At 37.5% G+C, this 27,635-nt stretch overlaps 1 protein-coding gene across 3 annotated transcripts in view; it reads right to left on the bottom strand.

The window, feature by feature from the left end:
- SNX24 (sorting nexin 24) overlaps positions 1-27,635 on the bottom strand; it is a 92,083-nt gene that overhangs the window by 34,463 nt on the left and 29,985 nt on the right. For 2 of the 3 annotated variants that reach the window (XM_058827619.1, XM_058827620.1), the window contains exons 2-3: positions 9,079-9,162; positions 2,125-2,229 (exon numbers count right to left, since the gene is read on the bottom strand). In XM_058827619.1, the coding sequence (XP_058683602.1) occupies positions 2,125-2,229; positions 9,079-9,162 (189 nt within the window). The remainder of the gene's footprint in view (positions 1-2,124; positions 2,230-9,078; positions 9,163-27,635) is intronic. The other variant, XM_058827621.1, reaches the window with a different exon arrangement.

Below are 27,635 nucleotides of genomic sequence, written 5' to 3'. Positions count from 1 at the left end.
GACAATTAGCTGGCAGTGGCTACTGATACATTAAAAAAAATTACTCTTTGTAGCTCGCAATTTAATAATACTTTATTTGTAATTTTGCTACTGTTCAGAAAGATATAATGAAATGTTTGTGAGCTCCTGTCCATCCACTCCAAGAAACAAACAACCTGTGCTGAAAGGATTTAAAAGGGCGGTTTCATCATGAAAAGGTCACAAAGAAGTAACAAGGTCCTGGCAACTGCAGCACCTTCTGTTTTAGGGGAATGTCTTGCTTTCTTTACTACTTAGTAGGGTGATTCTACTACTTTCATTTCATGTCAATATTTTTATGTGTATTTAATTATAGACAATTACTTTATTAAAAATATGTTAAGAATCCAATATGGTTAGACCATGTCAGGTAGAGGACTGTATTTGATGGCCATTGGCATGGCATGCTAAAACAAATTCACTGAACATTACATCTATGTAATAGCTCTGTATTTGCATATGGTTCTACTGGTTTTATACAAAACAAGTAATGACTGGCATGATTTCCTACAAGTTTATCTGCTACACAAATGTCTGGCTACAAGCACCACTGCTGACTAGTGACAGTAACAGCCAAACAGCTCCTACAGATTAACTGTCACTAGCACCACCTGAAAATGTGTTTGCAATATTTTATATACATGATGTTAAATGAAAAACAGATTGTGTCTTCTGAAATTGTAGTATATTTCTACACTGTGCTTTTGTAAAAGCTTGGCACTATTAAAAACATCTCAAAACTGAAGCTATGAACTTTTCATTGTCTAGAATCAGCCTCTAATTATCTTAAAAGTTAAAATTTCACTGATGATTAATTCTGCTTTCTATTACTGGAAACAAATGAATAATTTTGACAAAAGTATTAACAACTTTTCTCCTTGTTTAAATTAGTATGCACATCAGTATGGTTATAACTTACAGACTTTTTATATTTTAAAGAGATGATGCCCAGCAGCCCCTTCCAACCTAAACCATTGCATGTTCCTATGACAGCCAACAGCAAGAGAATACAAGAAGAGTTAATTAAATGTGCAAGACTGCAAAAGAACAAGAGTTGACTAACTCTTCCAGTAGGGGGAGATGTTATTTTACAGTTTATCAGCAATTAAAAAGGGATAGCCAAATTACCTCTGTATCCTTTTAATGAAATCAGCTGCTTAAGACAAATTGGTACATGTGCCTTAGTAGTGATTATGTCCAAAAGAAAGTTGTATGGAAATAAGAAAAAACAAAACTTCAGCGCAAGTGGCTGATGTGAGTAAAAACAGAAGACTGTTATTCTTGCCTTCCTCCCAAAAGACTTATGTTTTGACACATTATTTCTATGATCCCCTTCAGTAAAACAGCACTTGCATTAGTGCAGCTGAAAGTGCAGTGAACTGGGAACATGTTTAGAGTAACACCTTCATCGGGCTTTGCCCCTAGAGAAATAGCTGTGAACCTACACCACAGGGCATTTTTTAAAGCAATCATGGTGACAAAAGAAATTCCATTTATTAAAAGTGAATGGGATTTATTCCTGATATATTTAGATGTCTATACAACTGCATCATTCCTTTTATTGTCTTTATCAAAATCATGACAGATTAGAACCTAATCTAGGTAGAACCTAAGACTTAAAATGCAAATATCCAAACCAACTGAGATTAATATGAGATGACTGGTGCCTATTTCAGCTAGACAAATAATTCATATACAGGCATGTATAGCAGAGTGATATGAAGTTGATGAGCTGATGCTTCCCTAGTCTGTCTAAAAACAGGTGAGCTAAATTAAGCCTCATATTTTTTTCTGCAACATTTTTGATTGGTATAGTCAGAAAAAGTTTGGAAAGAATAACATTATTTTTCCCATTTTAGGCAGATAAAAATGAAGGTTCACCAAAGTCAATGAACAGCTTTTGGAAAAATCAGAAAAAAAATGCAAAACAGTCTGGTTTTCCAGCTGGTAGTCCTGCTAAGTGAACAGAAATCACTGCTGCTGGTAAGTACCCAGATCCCTTCCCACCTCCAAAATTGCCTATCAGTAAAATGCCACACTTCATACTTTCTAATTCTCTGGAAACAGATGCAGCTATTACTTTCAGCAGGCTTCAAGGAGACATACCTGCAAGTACAATTCCAAGCCTTGTCGTCGCTGCTCCAGGACCTTGGGGACCCAGTTTCTCACATGCTTTGAAGGGATTTCTGGTGTTCTTATGAACTTCTTGAGCTGTAAGAAAAAAAAAAAAAAAAAAAAAAAAAAAAAAAAAAAAAAAAAGATAGAAACAAAGTACAATAATGTCACCTTAAAATAAACAAGTTTATTTAACAATCTAAAAAACCTAGGTATTAAGGACAACACCATAGAAATAAAGTTACAATCATCTCCCTGAAATAGTAGCAGATGTCACACCTACAGAGCATGGTTTAAAATCTTCACATCCAGTTCCCCTAGATGTGAAAGAGGAACCCTACTAACAATTTCTTGTTGACTAACAGCCTGAAAATAAAATGGCAACCACTACATGAGAATACTTGGAATTGGAGTTTCCAAGTCTACCTGGGACAATATGTTACAACATCACCATGACATAACCAGAAATTATCTTGCTAAGTGCAGTGAACACACCATGGTAGTTTCTAACTCCAGATTTAGGCACTTACGAACAAGGTGTGAAAAGTGCAGGGAGTACTAACCATTTCTCTAGAGAGACGGCAATCAGGAGAGCAAAATATCCATTTTCTCAAAGTGTACCAACAGACTGACAGTCTGTGTTTAATATCTTACACAGAGATTAGCAAGATTGTCACTGATTATATTTCAAAGAGAGGTCCATAACTATTCCTCTAAAGATTCCCACAGGAAAGCTTATACATGTATCTACACAGATCTATAAATAATGTGTATATATATATATATATATATATATATATATAAACACACATATATATTTTTTTATATATATGCATACATATGGTTGTATATAGATAGACACAAACATGCAACCTGACAACACTAAAAAATTTTCTTGCTGGATCAACATATTTTTTTTAACCCCAAAAAATATTAATGTTTTCCTCAAAACTACAGGGCAAAAATAATAACTGAAATAGACTCTATAGCATTTTAATAGAAGGTGGCATTCTTTCTATTGGATATTGCCTCTGAGTAAATCTGAAGCAAAGAATGCAAGGAAAGAAACTCAAAATTGACTTTGACATGCATACCCATGGGAGACTGAGAATTTACATTTCATCTTTGAGCTTGCTGAGATGTCACTATAGGAAAAAGCAGTGGCAACATATCAACGTCTCTGCAATCACAAGTATCGAAACTGCAGCCTGGAAACCTCAATTGCTCTGGAAACATTTTGCAACTTCCTTATTTCTTAACAGTGCTAAATTACAATTAAATGTGAAATGAGAAAAACAACACTCCAAAATAAAACTCCAAACCCAGCTATGTTTACTGACTGATCCTAAAAACAGAATACAACCCCCCGTTTTTCCCTCTAAATTGATTGAGGATGTGGAAGAAACTACGGTCACTGCTGTTGCGAACTATGACAGCACCTGCAGGTGAGCAACAAATGAGGACAATGCTCCAGATGAGTGCAGACAAATCTGAAACTATACAAGCATCCACCAAGACCTAGCTGCTTACAAGATAAATACCCTGTGGCTGGTAACTCAGCTGATGATTAACAATCCTTTTGTGTTCTGTGGCCCCATTACATATAAAACATCCAAAACACAACTACTTAAAGTGCTGGCATAGATACTGGTTGTAAGTATAAAGCCAACATTATACAGGTGTACAAAAGATATCTCAAAAGCTGACTTTCTTATGCTTAAAATAACACAGTCATATATTTTGCTATAAATAATTATAACAATGTCAAGGAATATTAAGCAAAACCAGATATGCATTAGCTGTATTCCTTCAGACTTGCCCCTACCCAAAACAAAACATATTTTTCTGAGGTCTATTATTGCCCACAGTACCTTCCTGTCTGTAATACTGACCTAACGCCTATTGACATACTGTAGTCTTTGTTTCCAGAAAGACTTAAAGGTGGCTCACATTATCAAGTAAAAGTTATATGTCCAATTGTGAGAACACAATATGAGTATACATTAGTTATAGTAAAATTATAGACAATTTGCAAAACAAACCCATTTTAAAAATGTCTTAAACTTCAGATGTTTGCAAATTTCACTGCAGTAGTTTTAATACTGTGACCTTCTAGCATTATTGTCCCTAAAAATAACTACCAATATCTAATAATAAACAGGAAAAGAAGTATAAAAATATATTTGGGAATAAATATGAACAAATGGTCATATTTTTAACTATGTTATACACCTAGAAATAATTTAATTCTTGCTAAAAAAACTTTCCATATGACTATAATAACACTTTTGTTCAGACTTATATATAATACTGTAATGTGAATGATGCATAGCCTGACAGGCAAGGTTTGTTGTTCATAATCAGGGAAAAGCATAATGGCCTATGCAAACTATTTCATAGAAGCCAACATCTGTGGGTGGTTTCTGCTAAAAGAAAAACCTGTACTCTTGGTGTAACATGGCAGTCTTGAAAATATTTTAAACCTTTTCCACTACAGCCAGATGGTACAGGATTTACTCTTTTACAAACTGGAATCTATGGCAGATCAAACTCAAGATCAAGACAGAGGGAAATCCAGACATGTTCTTAGAAACAGCTCTGTTTAAAAAATATAATTAATCAAAACATTGATTGGCATTCTGATGAATGAATAATATCCTCTTTGAGCAACAGAGTCCTCCTTCCTCCACACAATGCCAGTGAGGCATCCTGTTCCCCAGCGAAAGGCACAATCTCCTTATCAGCCTCTATGCCCATTTTCTACTACAGGTGTTCTCTACAGAAGCTTTATTTCTCCTATGCACTACAGACATCTCCAACACTAAGGGCACCTTGAATATGCGGCAAGTCTAAAGAGACCTTTCCAACTGCCAGGTACTCACAGCAATTTAGAATGAAACGTACATTTTAAATTAAAGGGGAAGAGAGGAACAAAAGATAAATACCGTATTGGCATGCTGATAGCAAACTGATGCAAATGCTTTCTCTAGGACTTCTGCAACACTGAAAGAACTAAGACAGGTTCAGAGCACAAACTGTTCAACAATACTAACCAAAATTTTACAACTTCAAAAAGTAAGACTTATTAAGAAGGTATATTGTTGCCAAAATATGCTAAATGTTTTGCATCTCTGCAGGGAACAAATAAGAAAAAAGTCATTATCCTTTTCAGAGTAATATAAACAGACAGCATGTGAATGAGAAAATGAAACAAATTGAAACATGGTGCAAAGTGCCTGGTTAGAATATCTGTTTTTCACGTTTGTTCATTTTGCTACTATTTCTGTTTTTCAGGTTTGTTCATTTTGCTACTATTTCTGCAGAGAGAGAAAGGGGGTATCATTTATGGTTTTTCTGGTGTTCTAAGAAATCTCTGCAAAAGGAGTTATTGCAGTAAAAGTGGTGTACAAGAAGACAACTATGAGAGTGAGACTGCAGTCATCCATGACTTTTATGTTTTATTGCGCAGCTTGAGAAACTACAGTGAAGTTCGACCTGCTGTCCTGTCTGTCTGGACAGCTGGGAGAAGGCCTGTTGTGTGATGTGGACGCTCCACCAGTTCTGCTACCTGTCCATCCTGTGCTGGGCTGAGAACAAACCTGAGCACCCCTTCTGCAAGAGGAGGATACTGTCAGTCTTGCAATTGTTGCAGCTGGATGATGACTGCTTGGAGTATGTCACCACACCCCACTACGACATGAATCATCCACAAGGTGGGAGTGGCTCTGGGACATCCAGCTGCCCAGGACCTCCATCATCCTGGAGCACAGGAAAGGTGGGCTTCAAGGAGTGCTCAGGGGTCCTGGGGGTGGCATCCAGCCTCCATGCTCGTTGAATTGCTTTCAGAACCATGCAACGCTCCTCCATACACTGCAACCCTGGATCCGTCAGGAGGTGGAGATATTTGGCAACTGCATTGGATGAGCCACGGTGGAAGACATCATCACAACCATCCCAACCAAACAGAGGATGGATGCAGAGCTGCTGGGCTGGATGCTGAGGGTTTCCCTCCAAAACTGCACAGTGACACTGATGCAGCAGCGTGCATGCGTTGCTGTGCAATGCAGCAGCAGAAAGGCCACCTCCTCCACTGCTGCTGGTGAGGATCCTGTCAGCCTCCCCTCAGCTCCCATTGCCATTCTACAGAGCAAGAAGAGCCCCAGGCTGAGTCAGGTAAAGCTGTGCCCAGGGTTGTCACTTGCAGATGGCAGTAAATTCTCCTCTGAATGGTCACAGCAACTCCTGAAGAGAAGGGAAAAGGGACCCCCAAGGCCTCTCCAGCAAACAAGAGCCCAGCACCATGTAAGTGATGTTGGAAGGTGCCTTGGAATAAGGCTAAAGCAGCCATCAGCTGTGGCATTTGCCAGCGCTCAAAAGCTTACAGCTCCAACTATTGAAATTAAATGCACAAACCTACAGGAAAAGTCTCAGCATTGCTAACAGTACAGATTCTATCCTCACCCCGTTTCACTTTTTTGCTAGGCAGGATGGAATGCTAATGCTGGTGGGTATTTCTACTTGTGCCAGATACTGTTTCACTGATCCTCTAAAGGCAAGTTCTGTCCAGCTCCATGCCTGCATCTTTGCAGCTGGTCCTGGGACAGGTGTTTCTATTTGGGGGTCTCCAGAGCCAGGCCCTGACCCACTGCTCATCGCCTCAGGCCTGGCTCCTCTTCTCTGTACCTTCTGCCCCGTGTCCCTGGGCTCTGCTCTCCTACCAGCCTGCCCTGCCTGGTGCAGCCTCGCTATGGTGGTGCCCAAATCTCTCCTCTTGACTGGAGCAACAATTTGGTGCTGCTCTCTACATCACATCAGAGTCATACTCTGCCACAGCAGGAGCCCAAGAAGAAGAACTACAAAGACCTGCCCCTGTGAAGGGACAGCCGCAGATGGGGCAGCTGCCCAGATGGTGAGCGGCCTAGGAAAGGCTTCTGCCCACAACCACAGGCCTTCTTCTCCCTCTTCCAGATCTAGCCTTGGTGTCGGCTTTTCTTCTCCTCTGCTTGCAAAGGACCCACTGCAGGTGCTCAGCAGATAGATGCCAAGTGGCTGAGTTTGCTTAGTTTGGAGAAAAGTATGATGAGGGGTGCTCACATTGCTTCCTATGGAGGGGAAATGGAGTGGGAGGTGCTGATCATTTCTCCCTGGGATCCAGCAACAGGAATCTGGGAATGGCTCACAGCTGTGCCAGGTGAGGTTGAGAGTGAACATCAGGAAACATTTCTTTACCAAGAGGGTGATCAAACACCAAAACAGGCTTCTGGAAGAGGTGGTGGATGTCCCAAGCTTGTCAGGGACATTTGAACAATGCCCTTAATATAATGCTGTACTTTCTGGTCATGCTGGCATTGCTTAGGAAGTTGGACTGTATAACTGTTGTACATCTTTTCCAACTGAAAATATTAGAATATATTTCTAATTCTAATTCTGTATGACATTGCACTATACAATACTATACTATTCTAACAATAGGATCCTACCTGCTTGGATAGGGAACATTTTAAGGATGTAAATCCTGATTTTTCCCTCTTATTGTTTCCTTAGCCTATTTCAATGTATAAATTCTATTCCTCTGCTTTACCTTCAACTGCAGAATTATTCTCATTTGTAAAACAAAGTACTCATATATTGCAAGGCTTAGTGGTGGGTGAGTGAGTTATTTTACTGTTTCTGACACTGTTGCTTATTTAGTTCCATATTTAATATGAACGCAAGAATGACAACATCTGAGACACATCTGTATTAAAACAATAAACAAGGAAATAAGTATTAATAAGAGGCAGATGATACCACTACTGAGGCAAAAAGCAAATAAGCAAGAAGCACTAGCACATCTTAATTATAGTTCAGTAAAGTAAACGGTTCTTGTTTTTGGACTTTCGATGGGTCAATAGTTGTCTTTTGCTCGGACAAGTTTGCTAAAACCTATGCACCTTAAAAGCCTGGCAAATTCATCCTCTGTAGCACCAGGCTAGTTTCTTTCCTGAGCTAATCCAGGACAACCAGCAAACATACTGGTGGAAATAAAGTCCTCTGATGTTGCACTGACAGGAGGTATAAATACCCATGCTGGTCTCTGTTGTTTGCAGGGGAAGCTTTTCCATAATGAAGGCAAGCAGCATCAGTCAAAGTTGCTGATTGTGCCCACATTCCACTGCCACTCAGACCTACAAACCAAGAGGTGTTTAGTTGATCCAGATCCTAGGACTGAAGCTCTTCATTACAGCCCCACTGCCGGTAACGGGCTGCAATGCTCCTCCAGAATTCTCCTTCACAATACTTGGCCTCCATAAAGTAGAAAAGTAAAGCTTGCCTTTCAGCAGCACAACAGCACAGCAGCATTCAATTCAGCTTGGAGAGAAAAAATCACACTTTTCCTTTAACACTGGTCAAAGCAATTTAAAGATTTATTAGTGGACAACCAGCCTTGAAAGTACCGAGTTCCCTTCTATATGTTACTAAGATGATTCAGTAGACAAGCTTAGCAGATATTTTATATTACATTAATTGAGGTAGTTTACTTAGTCATTTTCATGTCTGGTTTCCTCAAGTACAAAAGTTGTTTCCTCATATTTGCATATGGCAGGTAAGCAATAAAATTTATAAAATAAACAAATTATTTGCCTAACTGGGGAAAGAACCACTCTACTTATTTGTGGTTGGAATGTGACTTTACAAGACGACAAAAACATACTGCAGATAGGCATTTTAGCCATACAGCATGCAAACAATAATCAAAAAGAAAAGGAGACTTAGTGACATGTGAGAAAGCATCACTCCCTTCTACAAAACAGAGAAGAAATTGAGATAGTTAGGAATTAATTTCCAGCGGCATGGATCACAGGATGTATTTAAGATAAACCATGTATAGTTACAATTACAAGAGAGAGGAAAACACCACTGAGGCAAAATAAAGCTACAGATTATAAAGAAAAGGATCAGTACCTTTTTGTGAAGTGCATGGAATTCACTATACCTCTTCTCCACAAAATGTTTCCTTCCACTCATCAGCACTTCTATTTTAAAGACCTGAAAATTATAAATAATAAAAAAGAGGGTAATGTTACTTGCATAAAACAGTTCGGTGACATGGCTGTGACAATCACATTTTACCACAGTCATTCTTCTGAGTAGTCCCAAAAAACCCAGTGTGCCTCATAAGTTGCAGAAGTACAACAGTGATTAATGGTAAATATGTCTGAATCTTCTTTTAACATGTTTGTTCAATAAACATATAAAAAAACCAGATTAAGAATGGACTATATGCTTTACATTAAAAACTAAGCATTAAAATATCTCCTTTCAGAAAGAGGGAACATACATTAAACCAATAAAAAATATAAAAAGGAATGGTAGGAACAGAAAAAAAACAGGGAGAAAGAAAAATAGAGATTAATTCTTTTCCCCTTCTTACAATACAGCAGACTAATACATTCATACATGTTGAATAAGAGCTGGATAATATATGCATTATGTTATGCATGAAAATAGAGAAATAAATGCAAATACTATATTAGAGGCTAATTTCCTCCTAACCTACAAATTCATCTCTAGTCTCAATTGAACTTGTGCTGTGTATACTCTAGGAAAAAACAAAATAAAATGCACACATGGCAAATGCTTGTTTTCTTTGTATGATACATGTGACAGCTTTTGTTGCTGCCTCAGGAAGGTTGAAAGGCCAGGAGAAGCAACTCTCTGGATCCACTAATTAGTAGTCACTAACATGACATTTTCTTGATTCTCAGGTCAGCAGGTCAGTTTTGAGGGCAAGTGATGAGAAATATTTTGAGGTACTCAAGAAAATATGGTCTATTAAATGAAGACAAAATCAGCAGAGCTGTAATACAGAAAAAGTGACTATTCTATCTATGAGTTGTTTTCTGGTTAGCCCAGAAAATGTTGGAAATAATTATTATTTTCAGGATGACGAGAAACAATGTTCAGCACAGATGATCACATAGAGACCCAACACTTAGCCAAATAAAATGTTCTTTGAAATAAATTTGTGAACAGTGTTTATGCCTGAATGCAGAAAAAAGGGTTTTCTGTCACAACATGCCCAGCTAGCATTAATCAGAGCAAACACTAACATACCATACTGGATAAACTCTATTGTCCACTAGAACCTGCCTTTCAAACAGGTCAAAATGCTATGGCTTTCACTGGCTAGCCAACAATATTAAAAACAGACAGCATTTTATCTAATCCAGACTGAAATGCTTTTACCTTTGTTTGAAAGCAGTATGGATAGGACCATAATCATTTCACACCAACATTTACATTACCAAAATTCATTTGGGTTGCTGTAATAACCTGTGCTACATTTTGCATCTTTGAAAGGACTATGTCTGTGTCCTAACAGTACACACAGATGACCTCCTTTGGTTCCACTGCTTTTTTTCCCCCTCCTATCTATTTGGACTACTTTGAAAGAACAACCAGTGGCTATTAAACAATTTTCCGCTACACATGAAAAAAACTCTAAGGCACCCCTACAACTTATTTATTAAGTTTAGAGTTATAAAGAGAATCATGTGCAAAGGAAAACCAATGTAGACATTTTTGTTTAGTTAAGACTTAACATGCTAATTAAATGAGCAGAAAATACTATTTGCATTTCATATTCTACACATAATATGAAATAGATAGTTCTGCAAGAAACAATTTTTTTGGATTGCACAGGAACAAAGGAGTTTTAAGGATAACTTGTTAGAAAGAATTGAGAACAAAATATGAAAGTAGTTAAGTAAAAAGTGATCATGAGTCTCTAGCTAAGGTGTTGCAATAGTTTTGTATTTACTTGCTATTAAATCTCCAGGAATTACGAAGAACTCATAACACACACTTTCACCTCAGTCAGCTAAGAGCTACTCATCACTTTAAATTTAGCACTTCTGTTGGCTACAGGGTTTGCCAAGCAATTTGGAGAAGTCTAAGAGGCTCCTGCTTCAGCTATAAGCACTCCCTTGGCAGGTAACTTTCTTGTGAATGGTTGGCATGTGCAGTTCCATTTTGATTTTATTCATATGTGCGTCTTCAGAGAAATATCTGTCTCTCTGAAATCTAAAAACCCATGTTTTCATAAAGGAGAAGAGTTGGATCATGCAAAAGGAAATATAAATCCCTATGTGGGCCTTCTTTTCAAAGCATGTATCTATTTTGTTCTATGTTTCATCACAAGTTAACCACATAAATGGTTTCAGTACACCAAAAACATTTATTCTTCCTCCTGTTTTAAAAACAGTTTCACAATTTTTGCTAACATCATGATATTGAACAATATATTTGACAGTTACTTCCACAGAAGGTGCAAGAGAGAAGCACAGCTTGGCATGCAAAATAATACTATTTCAAAACTGAGACAATGCCACCCATATACCTTCAACTCCTTGGACACAGAGGTTTTAACTTGCCTCTCACTATCCAGAGGCCTCAGATCCAGCTTTAGGAGACACTTCAAATTACAAAACCAGCAATAACTCTGCTATGCTTGAAGTTGAATATCTGTGCAAATTATGTTCCTAATCTACTCACTGTGGCACCTATACTTTGGAAATATAAAGCAATTTGTGATAAATACGTGGACAACACAGAAATATTTTTACTTAATTTAAATCTAAATATTAAACTGATTTACAAAGTAACTTGCAAAGCAGAAATTCAAGAAATAACACGATTGTGTTTATAAACTTGTATTATTATATTACTTTATTTTGATTGCATGAATTCCAGGTTTGCCTACTCATAATTTACCAGAGCAGAATTCACATAAGCAAATTAAAAACATATAAATTAGTTTCTCTGACACTGTTTCATACAATGGTATAGCTTTGTGTGAAAGACAAAAAGATATATTAAGCTGGGAGAGAGAGATAGGATCTCTTAATGGATACAAAATAGCTATAAGCAAATCTCACACAAATTTAACTGAGCAATTGCAGGCTCTGGCAGAAAAACAATGTAAGGAAACTGGTGAACACAGATGAAAGTGCCAAAATAAAGATGGAAGAACTATGGGGGGAAAAATGCAACAGTGCTAGGAAATTACTTTTCTAGTAAAAATGTTCATGCTTTTTGAACAGATAACTCTGAAAAGATATACAACTTTTTGTAAGTGACAGATAGTTAAATGAAAAATTCAAGAATTAATCTCTGAATTAGACAAGCAAAATACTTTTCCCATAGTCATTGAAATACCAGAAATTACACGGCACTGAATGATTTGCAGTTCACTCTGACTAGGACACAAGGGACCATAGATTTGAAGACACCAATTAGAAAACTCCAAGAATACTTTGAAAATAGAAACATCTCACTGTTCTTGGTTGCTGCCCCAATAATTATCAGCGATGTCTGCACATAGCCAGATCATTATCCATTAAAAGCATTCTTCCAACAGACTTTAACCCACATTAATAATGTATGGGGCAAAAATTGGATATCAGTATGAATAATGCCAATCTTTTAAACCAACAGAATTGCACATCTGCCACTGTAATTCATAACCATCAAACCTGTGATGAAAATTTCAAAAAAAGAATTCCTAAGGTCTTTGTTGATAAAATAGTAAAAACTTTCAGATCTGAGTATAAAACAGATTTACACATAATTATTTTTTTTTTCCTCTTCACTTGGTTTCAATTATATGGATTCCATTCAGATCCTGGAAACCATTTTCTTCTTATTATTAACAACTATGCCAAATTTTGCCAGTTTCCTGGATTAATTTGTTTCTGATCATTACCAAACCTCTAAATGAATGGTTCTTTTTCAATATTTCCAAGAAGAGCACATACATTTCTCTTTTTGTTGCAGAAACTGGACAGTACTACATAGCAACTTAACTGGATTGTGGGCAAAAAACTGGTACTGTATCACTGTGAATTTTGAAGACAGAAAGCATAAATGGAAGAAAACAGGAACTAATAAGATGTATAAAAACCGCCCATGGTGCCCACATGTGCATATCATGAATTATGGGTAATATTGACACTGCCCCTCTTCAGTTCTTACCTACATGTGTACATTGGATACAAAAGGACATCTTTTATCTGATAATCTGATGCAAAAATATGCAACTCCAGTAACTTAGTCTCAAAAAATCCTGCAATCATCAATTTAACAAAAAAAAATGCAGACAAGAATGACAAACATGACCATGAGTAGAGATGAAAACTAACAAGTATAGTAATATCCCAGTTTGGTTTTCTATTATGTAAGAAATATACAGATGTCTGTCACATTCACTCATGGAAATTTTGCTAGCTACATAGTTTACTATTATGGTAAATTAATCCTAACATATTGTGCATACTTATACACGAAAAAGTGAATTGCAATACTTCTGAAAAATTACAATTGAAAAAGAGATTTGGGGCAGTGTCATTTAGAATAAGGAGATACAAAAAACAGAAGCAGAAAAAGATAAATTTACAAAAACCAGATACATTTGTCTAACATTCACCAGGAAAGAAAACTCCACAAAATTCTAGTGTCATGTTTTTATCTCCCAAGACCAAGCTTACTGACCCTAATTCTATTTAATATATTACTTACAGAAATAAATACATCCCTTCAGATGCTTCAGTATACTTGACAGACTTTTGTCAGAGGAGCAGCTAATGCATTCAAAGTGTCAAGAAAACTCAACCTTAAACCTTTGCCATGGCCATATGAAAGGAATTCCAGAGCAAATGAAATGACAGCTACAGTCCATGAAACACTAATAGGATTTCCACATGTTTGGAGCTTCATTATTGCTCAGGCAATGGCACATTTTCTGTCTCAGTTGTGCTATGACTACAACTAGAAGAAGACCACAGGAAATAGTAGAGATCAAAAGATAACTTTAAGCCTATTTTCATCCTACTGTTTGAGGGGAAAACAATATTCTACACAATCAGCAAAAGCACCTGGGTGGTGGTGGTAATCAGAGCTGCACGTAGCTGCAACAGCAGTTTGGCATCTTAGGGGTGTCAGTGCCTTATGGCAATGCTCCATACTTCTGAATGCCCTCCACAGCAGAGGTGGAGACAAGGACAGTATTCAGAGCCAACTCAAACTTCAGAGTAGCCTTGATAAAACTGAATCTCACTATCCCCCAAATGAAAACACATTAACTTATTCTGACTTCATCTTTTGGAAAGCAGGGCAACAAAACTCAGTTCTGCGCTGGGCACAGGGCAGCTCAAGGGCATAGAGGCTGACATGGGTCACACTGGCATGAGGCAAGTGAAATCTCCCTTTTGCTCTCCAACCATATTCCCCCCAGTTTTAGTTCTCCTTAGTCTAGTACCCATTGTTTACTTTGGTTATTGCCACGATTTCATGCTACGGAGACTTAAAACTTTCTGTTCCTTGGGTGGGTTGCTTAACAGACACATCTGTTAACTCTCTTTAAAAACTGCTCTTCTACACAGGCAGCCTTTACCTGAGCTCCTGCAATCTGCCCATAAGGAAAGGGCTCCCTTTCTGCTGCAGAACTGGGAAATTAGTTGGGGCACAGCAAAGAAGGAAGCAATGTAGCCCTGAAGAGACCAGTTTGCTCAATGTGGTTTTTCTTTGGGCCCCAAAGAAGAGATGAGAGTGTCTGCCAAAGGCAGTAAAGGAAGTGAATGTCTGAGGAATTGAGAGTGTTGGGAGGGAGTATGAACAGGCACAGAGCTAAGAGTCATCCTTCCTTCCTGGTATCATCCTCACACATGCTGAACATTTTCCCGATGGCTATGAGAACAGGCAGAAAGCTAGAGCTGAAGAGGGGCAACTCAGCTGGTGCAGACATTTGGGCACTGGTCCTCGCAGCTTCTTCCACCTCCCTGAAACCAGGGCAGGTGCTCCTTGTGCCTGTGCCTTGCCCTCCAGCAGCATAGCTCTGCTCAACACATGTTTCACTTCTACTGAGGAGCCCTAAAAAGACTAAGATCCACTGCACTATCAGTTGTAAGATTTGCTTATCTCACCTAAAGGCAGTTCAAAAGTTGGGTTAAACTCAGGAAGAGTCCCTTCCATCACCCCAAGCACTGTCATGAGTTATATGTAATCAGACTGTTTCTTTCACTTAGTCCCAAGTACAATGTACAATATTAAGTTAAACCACTAGAAGAAAAGTGCACAGTTTTATTGACTATGGAAATGAAAGCTTGTTATTATGTAATTATGACACTGCTTTGTCCAGAGTTTGTGAGGGAGAAACACTCTAACAGAGAAGTGAAATGATCACTGCATGATTTCCAGAGAGTATTCCCAACAGCTCCAACCGTGTGAAGCAGTTACCATACCCATTCTGGCCTGGGAAAACAGCTTTACTCTTTTTAACTCACAAAAATAGATTTTCTACTATGACATAAGAGAACAAGTCTGTTGTTTCACTGACTCCTGTTAAATTTCATGTAACAGCAATCGACCTTGGGCTTTCACTGATAAAAAGAATAATTAAATAAAAAGATGTGTATATAAGAACAATCACTTGTTCTTATAAATGTGACTCCTAATTCAAATGCCTCCTTACTAATTTATACAACCTTCAGCCATTTGTTTACTTAAAAAGTTTTCTGATCCCCAGTTACCTGTTTTACTGTTGCCAGTATCTACCTAAATCAGATTACGTCTTCAAGAACCTTCCAGTGTGCAGTTCGTATTTTCCACCAACAATACAAAATAGTTAAGGATTATTTCCTCACAACTCCCCTATACTCTTTTGCAGTATGAGGCCCCTCCAGTTGTAAAATGGGAGTGTTAACAGGAATAATGTACAAAAGGTGTGCACAGAATTCAGGGATATTCTTCCTGAAGATAGCCTTTTATAGGTGTCTGTCATATTTCTCAGGGTTTGGAGAAAGAGACAGTAAAACAATTTATACTGCAACCCAGTCAGGCAGTTTTGTAATTCTTATAACCCAGGAAGCTCGAGGGAGGCTTCTACAGAGCTGTCACTGTTGAATGAAAGAGTGGCTGACATGTAAGAGTAAGTAGTTTTCTGATTTTTTCAACTCTCTTTAAACCAATCTCTTCCAAACACATGGTTCATAAAATCCCATAGGAACCTCTCTGTCATTTCCTGAAAAATAACTTACTTGGCTTTCTAAACTAAAAAACTTCTCCCTTGCCAATGATGCACTGGCTACGGAAATCTAATTTGTAACCAAACCAAGACGCTACAAGATCTGACTTGTTTTTGGTATTTTTCTTTATTGGCCTGCAGAGGACAACTGCTACATACACAACAGACACCCTTTCAAAATCTCATTGTCACTCTGGTTACCTATTTGGCTAACTTCCTTACAGTCAAACTTAAGGCAAAATGTGTTGATTCTTTACTGAAGAAGGAAGAAGCTTACAACACATGCTAAAATCTAAAGTTATAAAGATGAAAAATAAAATTAGCCTAATCTGCTCTATTTGCTCATCTGGATCATCTCAATGCCTCTTATCATATATGTTCAACTAATAGAAAAACTGTGAGCCTTTTATGGAAAATATTAGCTTTTCAATAGAAACGGTAAATTGTGATAAAATACTTGAATACTGCAAAAATAACTGATGCCAAAAGTGTATTTACAAGAAACAGATTAAATCTAAGTTGGATAAAATATAAGGAATCTTCTATTTTGTCACAAAACCCTTTGTCTGTAATGAATCCTCTCACTTCCCAAGGCAGGATGCAATTTCTAACCACAATACAAGTGCCCTCATATTGCAGCCAACTAGCAGGAAGAGGCTCCATTTTTTGGAGAGGTTAGACACAACACTAAGTTTTTTTCTAGAAATTGAGTCTGTGTTATTCTGTTTGCACTTGAACTTGCTGTCTGGAGAACACCTGGGTGACCTAACGCCTCTGAAGCACAGATATTTTGTTTACAAACAGAAATGTAGATGGTGCCAAAGAACACATAAAATGATGTACAAGCAGCAGGGTAATAAGCATGCCAAAGGAACTGACTTTCTACTTCCTCATTTTCCATGGTACGTCTACCACAGCACATGAATTTAGTCTTCTTCTCTGCTGGTGTCTAACAAAACACATATGAATATGAAACACAACAGGATTTAGTCAAGATACCATATACACAAGCTATTAAAATCAGCTCCACATTCATCATGGTTATTAAATACCAGGGGAAAAAAATAATTCCATATCCACTTTGCATCACTCCTTATTAGGGTCTCTGCAGTAATCCATCTGAGAAGTCTCTGCTCCTCTTTACCACATACTAGCTCATCCAAATAAATTTTTAAGAGCAGTAGACAAAGGAGGCTGTTTTTCTAAATGTCCGTGCAACTTGTATGTTCATATATTACATTTAAATACTGTGATTACCCTATCTTCAGCCCCAAAATGGAGCATTCAAATATTATTGTGTTAATAAGAAGATGAGCAGTCAGGATGCATGTAAACACCTTCAGGCACTTCCTTTCACTGAGTTAAATCATCCAAACTTCCACTAAATTGGCATTGGCCTGTCTTCCAAAATGGAAACCTCATTACCTCTGCAATTGCCTGCCACCTGTGTTACTCTTACAAACAACTAACAACACTGCTTCAAACATCAGCACTTGTTCCTGGAAAGACAAGTCACTGCATCAATTTATCAAAGAATGCCATCCTGCTCACCAAAGGTTTCCCTTGCCAGGTCAATCTGTTTCAAGTGGTAATTCAAAGTGGGACAAAGAAATAAGCTCAAATAGATATAAGACAGTTTTATTACTGGAGTAAGCCTGCTGTGACTGAGACAAGACCTGAAACGGGTTACCAGGATGTGGTTATCGATGTATTCAGCTGTAGAAAATCAAATGCTTCTTCATGTGCAAGGAAGGTAGAGAGAATGGAAGTGACAAACTGCACAACTATTGAAGCTACCAAAAACAGTGCTGAAAAATAATAAAATATTGCACCCAAACTGAGATTTAAGTTTTTGAGCTTCTGCATTTACATGCTGTGATTAATGGAGTATTTATATAGTCGGCTAATTGGACACAGTGGATGCAAATATTCCTGAGCCAGATTTAAACTGGCTCAGGGACTGGTAATAGCATTAACAGTAGCAGCAGCATGGGCAGCACATGCTGCAGAATTCATCATAAAGTTTGGACATAGCTCAGTGACAAGAGGGCTGGCCTGGGTCTGTTCCAGGTATGTTTATGGGAACTGCAGTCAGCAAGCTACAGGCATATCACAAAAGGGAGCAGGTGAGCATGAAGGGCAGGGTTTGGATTTTACTTAACATAAAGAAATAACACAGGGAAGAGGAACAAATATTTCCTAACTTGCTTTCATTACAATAGAAAACACAGCAAGTATGTAAATCAAAGACACTTCAAGCAGAAAACTATATTGACATTAGCGGAAGAGCTAAAGCAGCACAGATTTTGACTCAAACAGCCATGTCTGAGAAAAGGCAACATCTAAACCACTTATGGGAACTACTTCCAGTACAATCAAGTCAACAGATGCTATAGCTTCCAAGGCAGTAGAAATACCAATACAAACCAATATTCAGCATAATATATATAATAAAAATATCCTATTAGCAGTTTTGAGATACAAGATTGAATAACCTATCCAAAACCACTGGATACATGTATAATATACATAAAAATACATGTATAGTCATGTATTTATAGTATCAAAGACAGAAAAATTGATTCAGTGAATATTATGTTATTTTGCAACTGGTCTCTCAGTCACTTAGCAGACGGTGAGGCAAATATCAACTAATTATATGCCTGTACAAATATTCAGCCAGATAACATTCTATGTATCCAGTGCATTTCTGAGAGATTTTAAATAAGTTATAATTTGAATCTGATGCAGGAAATGTGTAAATAAAAGCATGCATACTGCAAACAAAGCAACAGGATGTGGATGACTGAAAATTCTGCTGGTTTTAACAGCTTTCTGTTGCTTGAACTGATAATACAATATGGCAGTCTCCTCAAATGCTAAAACATCAAACAGTACTATTCATGGGGTCTAAAAATCTGCAACTGCCTTTTCCTCAATGAAGACAAAAATAGAAGACACATCCAAACACAGACTACCAAAGAACTAACTTGACTTGAACACTTTAGTAACAAAGCTATTATCTTCCTAAAAACAGCATTATGAGGAAACAGAATCCATCCACTTGTTTAAGCTGAAATATAGTCACATTTCATGTCCTGGCTTCTTGGGTGTGAATACTTCACTATTTTACAAGAAAACTTGATGTTCATCACCAGCAGATACCAACCAAGCTCCCCATTTAAACACATACAGACTTAAAACCCTAAATTCAGTTGGACAAAAATACTATCAAGAAAATATTACAGATACCACTAAGAAGTGTTACAGGTAAAACATGATACTGTCACTCCTTCCTTCATTCTGAGGCTTCAAATTCTCTTCTTCCTTTATTAGGGACCTAGCGAAAACGTCACTTGCCTTTCCAAACCTCTTTGAGTCTTGCCATTTTCCTGGTTTTTACCTTTTGTACTGAATGGAAAAACTTCTGCCATTTTTATTCACACAAAATGCTGCCATAAATAACTTTTTCTAATTTTTTTTTGTTACAAAGGCTCTATTATTATGCAATTGCAGTGCACCCCTGCAGAAGAGATGCAAATGCCTAGTTTACTCTAGGTTCTTATTTGCAGCAAAAGTTGATTCTTCTATATATTTAGAGGAAGTGTCACTTTTCTATTTACAGGGCAAAAAAAATTCCACCTACCCTATCCCACATGTGACTTGATAAGTCATCTCCAACTGTCTCAGCAAGAAACTACTGCTCACCTTTCTGTAAAGCCACTGTCCCTACTTACCTTTTCTTTCACCCATATGTTTTTCATAATTTTTTAAAGGGGTAATAAAGGGGAACATTCATCTTGCATCAACTAATTCCCCACCCTCTTGTTTCATGTTGCAGATCAGACACACTGCTGTTATTTTTCTTCTTACAATCTCAATAACATTTGAAGAGGACCTGAGATGGAAGTAATTTAATAAAACACATTATAGAATTCAACTGCAGAGCCAGGAGCAATTAGAATAATCTAATATTTTCCATTACAAGACTGTTCTCGGTTACTTATACTTTCGCCAATCTTTAATTCTTGGACTCAGATTTTCTGTATCAGGTATGTGATTCAGACAGAAAATATTTTTAGAAAGTTACAGCTGAGGCAGTCCAAACACATACTTAAAGAAAAATACATTTTACATTATCCATGCCAAAAAACCCAATCAAAACCCCAAAACTCAATCCAAAACAAAACCCAAGCTGCTTCACTCAAATTTCTCCAAGACGTGGACAAGAAGACCAGGAAGACATCTGGAAAGCAAATTTGGCCAAGCCATAAACTTCTGGAAAACTGCCTAACTACTAATATAACTTTGCACTGAGTATGTTCATAGTGTAGTTTTTCCAATAGGATAGGCACTGCTGGTGCTCTGTTATTTTCACAGAGCATGTCTGATCTGATTGAAAGTTCATGGCTTCTCCACAAAGCTAGGATAAATTTCAGGCTATAGAACACTTTTCTATTCAGGAACAGTAGAAAAATGATTGGAGGATATTTTAAAGTTTTGTATAAGAGATGCTGGACAGGAACCCACACTATGGCACAGGGAAACAACACCTCTGAAGACCATATTGTGTTGTCATTAAAATGAGGCAGCCAAGGAAGAGTAGGAGAAGGGGTCTGTAGTATGAAATACTCCCACTCCTGTATTCTTAAAAGGAATGCACAATTCCACTGTGCATGAATCAGAAGTGTATGTCACTGCATCTGCTTGCTCTGAAAACCCACTGGTAACACATGGTACCCGTCTGCCTCCCTCCACAGCTGGTGAGGCAGGTGGATGACAAAAATCCAAGTGTCTCTCAGTCAAGAGGTCTGTATTAGGGACCTCAAAGGTCCACATCGACTGGTCATGCGTCTGGGGCAGTACCTATACAAACAATATATTCCCTTCCCTGCTACCTGCTCAGGGGTAAAAAAAAGCAAAAGGGTAAACTGTCAAGAAACAAGGGTTGTGAATTTAAATGCTCACAGTGCCATTTAAGCTTTTCAGACAACAATGCAACCCAGACTGTTGCACATACCTACTCAGAGCAGTCAGTCACACACTCCTTTTCCCCACGGAGTGTCCACTTAGGTCAGCATGCACGACTGATTGTGGTGGCAACAAATGAGCAAAGGACAATGTCTTTATGGGCTCCTTCCATGTGAAAACTAAAAGAAAACATTTAAGAAGGCAGGAAAACCACATATACAGAAAAGTACAGCAAATAGTAACATCACGGTTACTTTGGAAACTTTAGATCTAAAGTCCAAGTGCTGCTGCATGCCTGTTCTTAGAAAAACCTACTTAGACCATCCAGACTGAGCACAATTCAGAGGCCTGAAATTAAAAGTGGAAGCCCTAAACCCATATATTTCTATTATATTAGGATATTCTGTTATAACTCTATTTCCCCACCTTTCTTTCCACTAAAAACATTTTCCACCAAATCTTCTACCCATTCTTTTTAAAGAACAAATGAAAAATTACGGCATGAAAAGATCACTCAGTTTTTCTGTAAAAATAAGACCAGACCTAGTGCCAAATCTGGCTTATTTAATAGTTTCATTGGAAAGTGTATATTAGATAAATACTGGAGCTGGGGCCCAGAGAAATAGTGGAGAGAGCCAAAACATGATAGGACATGACCCTGTGTAATCTGATCTACATTGGCCCTGTGTGGAGCAGGGGTGGTGGTGGGGGGTGTGCCTGGACCCTCACGGGCCCTTGCCAACTCAAATGACCTTATGATCCTATGAAAGCTCCTTCCAAGGCAGGAGGAGAAGTAAAAAGATGAAAAAAATTGCTTATTTTTCTGTGCTCATTTTTTGGAAGACATTTAGAAAACCCAGTTATACATTCATGACTGCCACAAATTTTTAGTTTTTTGGGATTTTGGTTATCAAGCAGCAATTTGCTCTTCAGGTTTGCAAAGTTTTTCTGAAGATCCTGTTGCAATATTTTGAAGAAGGTGAATGGGGTGGAAGATGATAGATATTCCCATTAGCTTCATGCTATTTCTCTTTTTTAAAAAGTCTTCCATCTCTCCCACCAGTTTCAGAAAAAAAATCCCATAGGTCCAAAAATTACTATCAGAACAGCAATTCATTTGCAACTGAAAAATTCCTCCCAAATTACAAAGAATGCTGGTTTGATCTTACAGGAGGTTATCTCAAGCATGTGTCACCTTCCTGCTTCTTTCCATTTCCTCTGTGCTTATGAAGAGCTTTCTTATACATTTATTACTTCCATTCCAAACAAGGAAAATATTAGCTTTTATGGGTTCTACAAACAGAAGTGAAATGTGCCAGATTGCTGGTGATCAAAGAGTGGCTGCATTGCTGTTATCACCTCACAGTATAGTACACTGGCTGCTAACAGTAGCAATCACTGGAGCTTTCCATATGTCATAAAAGTTGCTGGATTAGTGAAAAGGTCTATTACACTACCAACCATTACTATTAATTAACTTAAAATTACACAGTGATTAATATACATGTTTAACACAATGAAAGTTACTATTTAATCCTCTGCTATGTGATTAGGATTTAAGATGAAGTTTCTAGCCGGAAAAGTCTTTTTTTCTGTGTTCAGAAACCTGCAAACCATCAACGTATGCTCAATGAGACATACTAAAAATTGAAAGTTCAGCAACATTTTGCAGTAAAATGAAATATCCAATAAACTGTATAAATTTACATAATCAAAACTCTTTTTCCATGTTTATCAAAACTAATCCACAATGTAATAAAAATCACAAGATCTATGCTGTACTAATCTACACCAATCCAAATCACACATGAAAAATGTGCCCAATTCTTTATATGCATTCTATAATGCAGCAGCAGAAAGCATTATGCTGTCAAAACAAACTATTATTAAATGTGCAGCATGTAAGAGGAATTGTACTGTTTAAAAATAAGGGTCTCCAAAAATGCTGAAGGTGTCAACCTATTTTAGGCCCCATGTCTATTTAGCAGCTAACTGAAGCAAAGACCAATCTCAAAATACTACAAAAGACCCAAAGATACCCAAATGATCTTTATTAACAAAAACCAGCTCAGTTACTAGAGGAAAAAGAAAAGCATGTAAGAGACAGAACAGTAAAAAAAAACCAAACAAAAACCCAAAAAAACCCCAGGAAAAAACAAATCTTGTAAGCACAAGCTTTTACAGCCAACATTTTTGGTTGTTTTATACACAACCATTAAATAATCTGTTCACGCTGCCAGATATATAAACATTTCAAAGTTGTTTAGTTTATGGGGTATTTTTTAAATTATGAGGTAACACAAAACATCTAGTAATTAATGAACACACTGTGCTTAATACATCAATCAATCAATCAATGAGGCAATCCCCTGCCTGCTTGTAATAAGGGGCATTTAAAATATTAACATATCAGGGACAGAAGCCTGAAAACAGTTTTCATGTTTTCCCTTGCTCTTAAAATGGGAATTCAAATGCCTTAAATTTTTAGTGAAAATTCCCACTACTGATTAAATAACCAACAATACCACCTCTCCTCTACCCCCTTCATACAAACTGACTCACAGTGCTGTGATACCACCTTCAGCAAATATTCTTCCACACATCTAAAACAAGAAATTAAAACATATTTCTTCTTTTCCCACCTTGCCTTTAAGGCATTTTAATCAGTGAAAAGTTAGCACTTTGTAGACTTTTAATGTGAAGAAAAAGGTTCTCTGACTAAAAAACCTCAGGTGACTTGCTTCCAAATCAGATTTCTACTGTCCCCTCTAAAAACACCTATTTACATGAAATCTCTTATAGTTTCTCTGCCTGTATAAAATGCAGATGCCACTGCACATCAGGCCTGTGTTTGCCTCTTTGCACAGACAGTCCAAAACAGTTTTCCTGATCTGTTTCAACTTGAAATGTTGTCAATATATGGATTGTCTTGCTTTCTAATTCAGTGAAAAATCTAGTTTTCCATTAGTCTCTGCCTTTCTAATTTTCGATACAGCTTTACTAAATGTAATTATTAAAGGCAGATTCAAGAAAGCAATTACTGAGCTACTGGTTTGTATCTCTGAAGTCTTAATAAGGAACAAGAAGTTGAAGTGACAGAAACACTGCAAAATCTGTAAATTAAAAAAAAAAAAAAAGCCAAACCAAAACAAACCAGGTTATGTGCTTACTTTATTATGTACAACAGAGAAAAAAAGAATATTATGGAAAATCACTATATGCTTGTGGCAACCACACAACCATCTGTTACCACAAATGAGTTTTAACCTTTTTATCACTGGGCCATGCATTATGATCACAAGTGTATTTCAAAACTACAGCAGAAATATATCTAGAAAGTATCTTATAAATATCAGATACAGAATGGGACTGTGAGCAGCGGAAAATGACATTTTATTCCCTCTTTCTGGGGGGCTTTTCAATGCGTTCTGGAGGTTACAGTATTTGGAGGTGTTGTACTGGGCTATGAGATATCTAATCTCACTTGCCAGTATGTGGAACTAAGTAGGAAAAAAAAAAAGAGAAAATTACATTAGATAAACCTATGAAGTATCCTAAAACACAGGAAGGTTGTAAACTGAAACAGAGCCCTAGAGCCCTCTTGCTAGTTTCTAGAGAATTTGAATAATTCTCAAATTTGAGTCCAGACATACAACCCACAATCACCTCCCTTTCTACCCCCACAAAAAGTGGATAATATCCTGGTCACAATGAATTTAGTTACCAAAGTTCTGCTTAACAGCTACACTGTCACATAACTCTATTTGTTGCCATTTTTGTATGCACACTAATATTGTTTGGTTGTTTTTGTATCAGAAAAAGTGATATTTTTAATTTGCAAGACCACAATACTGGTTCTGAGGTAAATTAAAATAAAAATAATTTTCTTATTTAAAATAAACATCAACCGATACAGTGCCGTCCAGCAGCCTCTCTTTCACAACCATAGTTCATAATACACAGTAAATTAACTGAAATACGCTAGCAGAGTAACAATTGATGACTTAGAATCACATACTTTGCATTTCATTGTGTTTCTTACAAATTTATAATGGCAGGTGAGCACCTGGTCATTCTCTGTGTACAACACAAAGCACCAAATAATTGACAGTATAAAGAAAAGGTAAAGCTATGATCTGATGTCTGAGAAAACGGAGAATGCATGTAATTCAGAGTGCTTATGCTTGGCTATTCTTAACCAAGTTTCAAGAAACCTGTTCTAAGTTCCAGATGAGGACAACTATGGCCTAAAAGCCCTGCAGAAAACCCCTTAGAGACAGAGGTGATGGAAACCCGAGAACCTCAGCTGAACTCCAGAATTCAATGGGACTCGTGACACCTGCTCTGAATCCAGGCTTCTTAGCTGAGACATCCTGGTATATTTGAACAGTATGGCCAGTGGCTATTGAAGACCCAATCTCCAATACATAAGCACTGACCTCATGGCACATGCCCAAAACCTGACATAGCAGAAGCACAGGCTTTTCTTCATACAAATTATACTTCAGTGTCATGGATAAGAACACTGAAGCACGACAACATTATTAAGGCAGCAAAGATATCGAAGAATCACAAAGGGTTTGGGTTGGCAGGCAGCATAAAGATCATGTAGTTCTAACTCCTCTGCCATAGGCAGGGACACCTTCCACTAGCCCAGGTTGCTCAGGACCCCATTCAACCTGGCATTGAACACTTCCAGGGACAGGGCATTCATAGCTTCTCTGCACAAACTGTTCCACTACTTTACCACACTCACAATAAAAAATTTCTTTCTTATGTCTAATTTAAATCTACTCTTTTTCAGTTTAATTCCATTGCCCCTTGTTTTATCACTACGCACCCTTGTTAAAAGACCCTCTTCAGCTTTCTTGTAGAGTCTCCTTAGGTTCTGAAATGTTGCTAGAAGGTCACTCCAGAATCTTTTCCTCTCTAGGCTGAACCATCTCCAATTCTCTCAGCTTTTCCTTACAGAAGTGGTATTCCATCCCTCTGATCATCTTTATGTCATTCCCCTGGACTTCCTCCAACACGCTGGTGTCCTTCCTGTGCTGGGAACCCCAGATCTGGATGCAGCACTGCATGAGGGGTCTCACTAGAGTGAAGCGAAGGTGCAGACTGTGAACTCCATTAGATGCACACACCATCACACAGAGATAATACTCCCATTTTCTCAGCAGTTTTGCCAGTTGTCAGCAAAGAAAGGCAGAGTGTAAGCTGGTATCAGTGACATTGCTATCACAAGCAGGCCAGAGTTCAGATCACTCTGTTAACACATCAGCAGGTATTACTTTAAGTTACAAAACCCACTGATTTTTTTTAGGAACAGACTTTATTTTACTAACATACTTGGTTTCTCTTCAAAATCATGACTTCTATATTTTGCTTCTTACATAGCAGCACATATAGTAAAGACATACGTATATAGCAGGATATATATATATACTGCATTGGAAGGATTAAACCAACCCACAAGATGAAAGGCCAAATACCATGCAGCTTTTCAAAAACCTTAAATGCTTATATACCCCCAACCATCTATTACAGAAACTTCCTCTCTGCACAGAAAACTGTGTTCTGGAACTTATATCATAATTTTCTTATGGTAAAATAGAAGCAAGTATGCTCCACAGTGCAAGACCCATAATATAGCAGCTATAAATGAGACACTGAATAGTGCTAAACTCTTTCCTCTTCCTCTTAACTCTTGGCAGTTGATCTTCATTGGAATCATGAAGTGAATCAAAAAGACTTCAAACTAGAAAAAAACCCTGCACATTTCAGCTACAATTCCCCACTACGGAATATAACTGTTCTCCTCTCTTGCCATTTTTGAAAGTATTTTTAAGCTTCTTCACAAATGAAAAACAACAGAAGTAACGAAAATACTTTCAATTTTTTGATTCTGTAATGCAATATTGAAGTGAGTTCTCTAATACTTTGAAAGAGCATGCTAGCATGAATAGATATTTACTCATTGTACACTGCCTAGTAGAACATTCTAATATTTATTTATTCTTCCTTCATTTTAGCATCAAGTATGACCCAAGATTTAGTACCAAAAGGCAAGAATAAAAATAAAGGCAATTTGCAAGTGGGCCATTCTGTTCAGTGCTGTCCTACAATACAAAAATCCTTTTTATTCTCTTTGGTCTTTTTGAATGATTTGACTTGTACAAGTCAGAATCATTTTGTTGCATGCCTATGGAAAATGAAAAATCTTGTCTGTAGCAATATCAAATCATTTATACACAGCAGACATCAGCTGTCATTTCTGTCTATCCCAGCAGTACACCCCCTCCCACACTTCTCTCTTTAGTCTAGGTGAGCTGTCAAGTTTCTAGTTTCTGATGTGTATTTACATCATTCAATGACATCTGACAGTAGTGAAAGGCCACAGAAAACTGCTTATTGATCAGAGCAAAACTAGTTGACGGAACAGATGAGGTTGTATCACAGAAATGCAGCCACA

Source organism: Poecile atricapillus, chromosome Z, assembly GCF_030490865.1.
Source record: "Poecile atricapillus isolate bPoeAtr1 chromosome Z, bPoeAtr1.hap1, whole genome shotgun sequence".
Classification (NCBI taxonomy): domain Eukaryota; kingdom Metazoa; phylum Chordata; class Aves; order Passeriformes; family Paridae; genus Poecile; species Poecile atricapillus.
The sequence above is the reverse complement of the archived record's forward strand: the minus strand, read 5'-3'. Positions and strand labels throughout refer to the sequence as shown.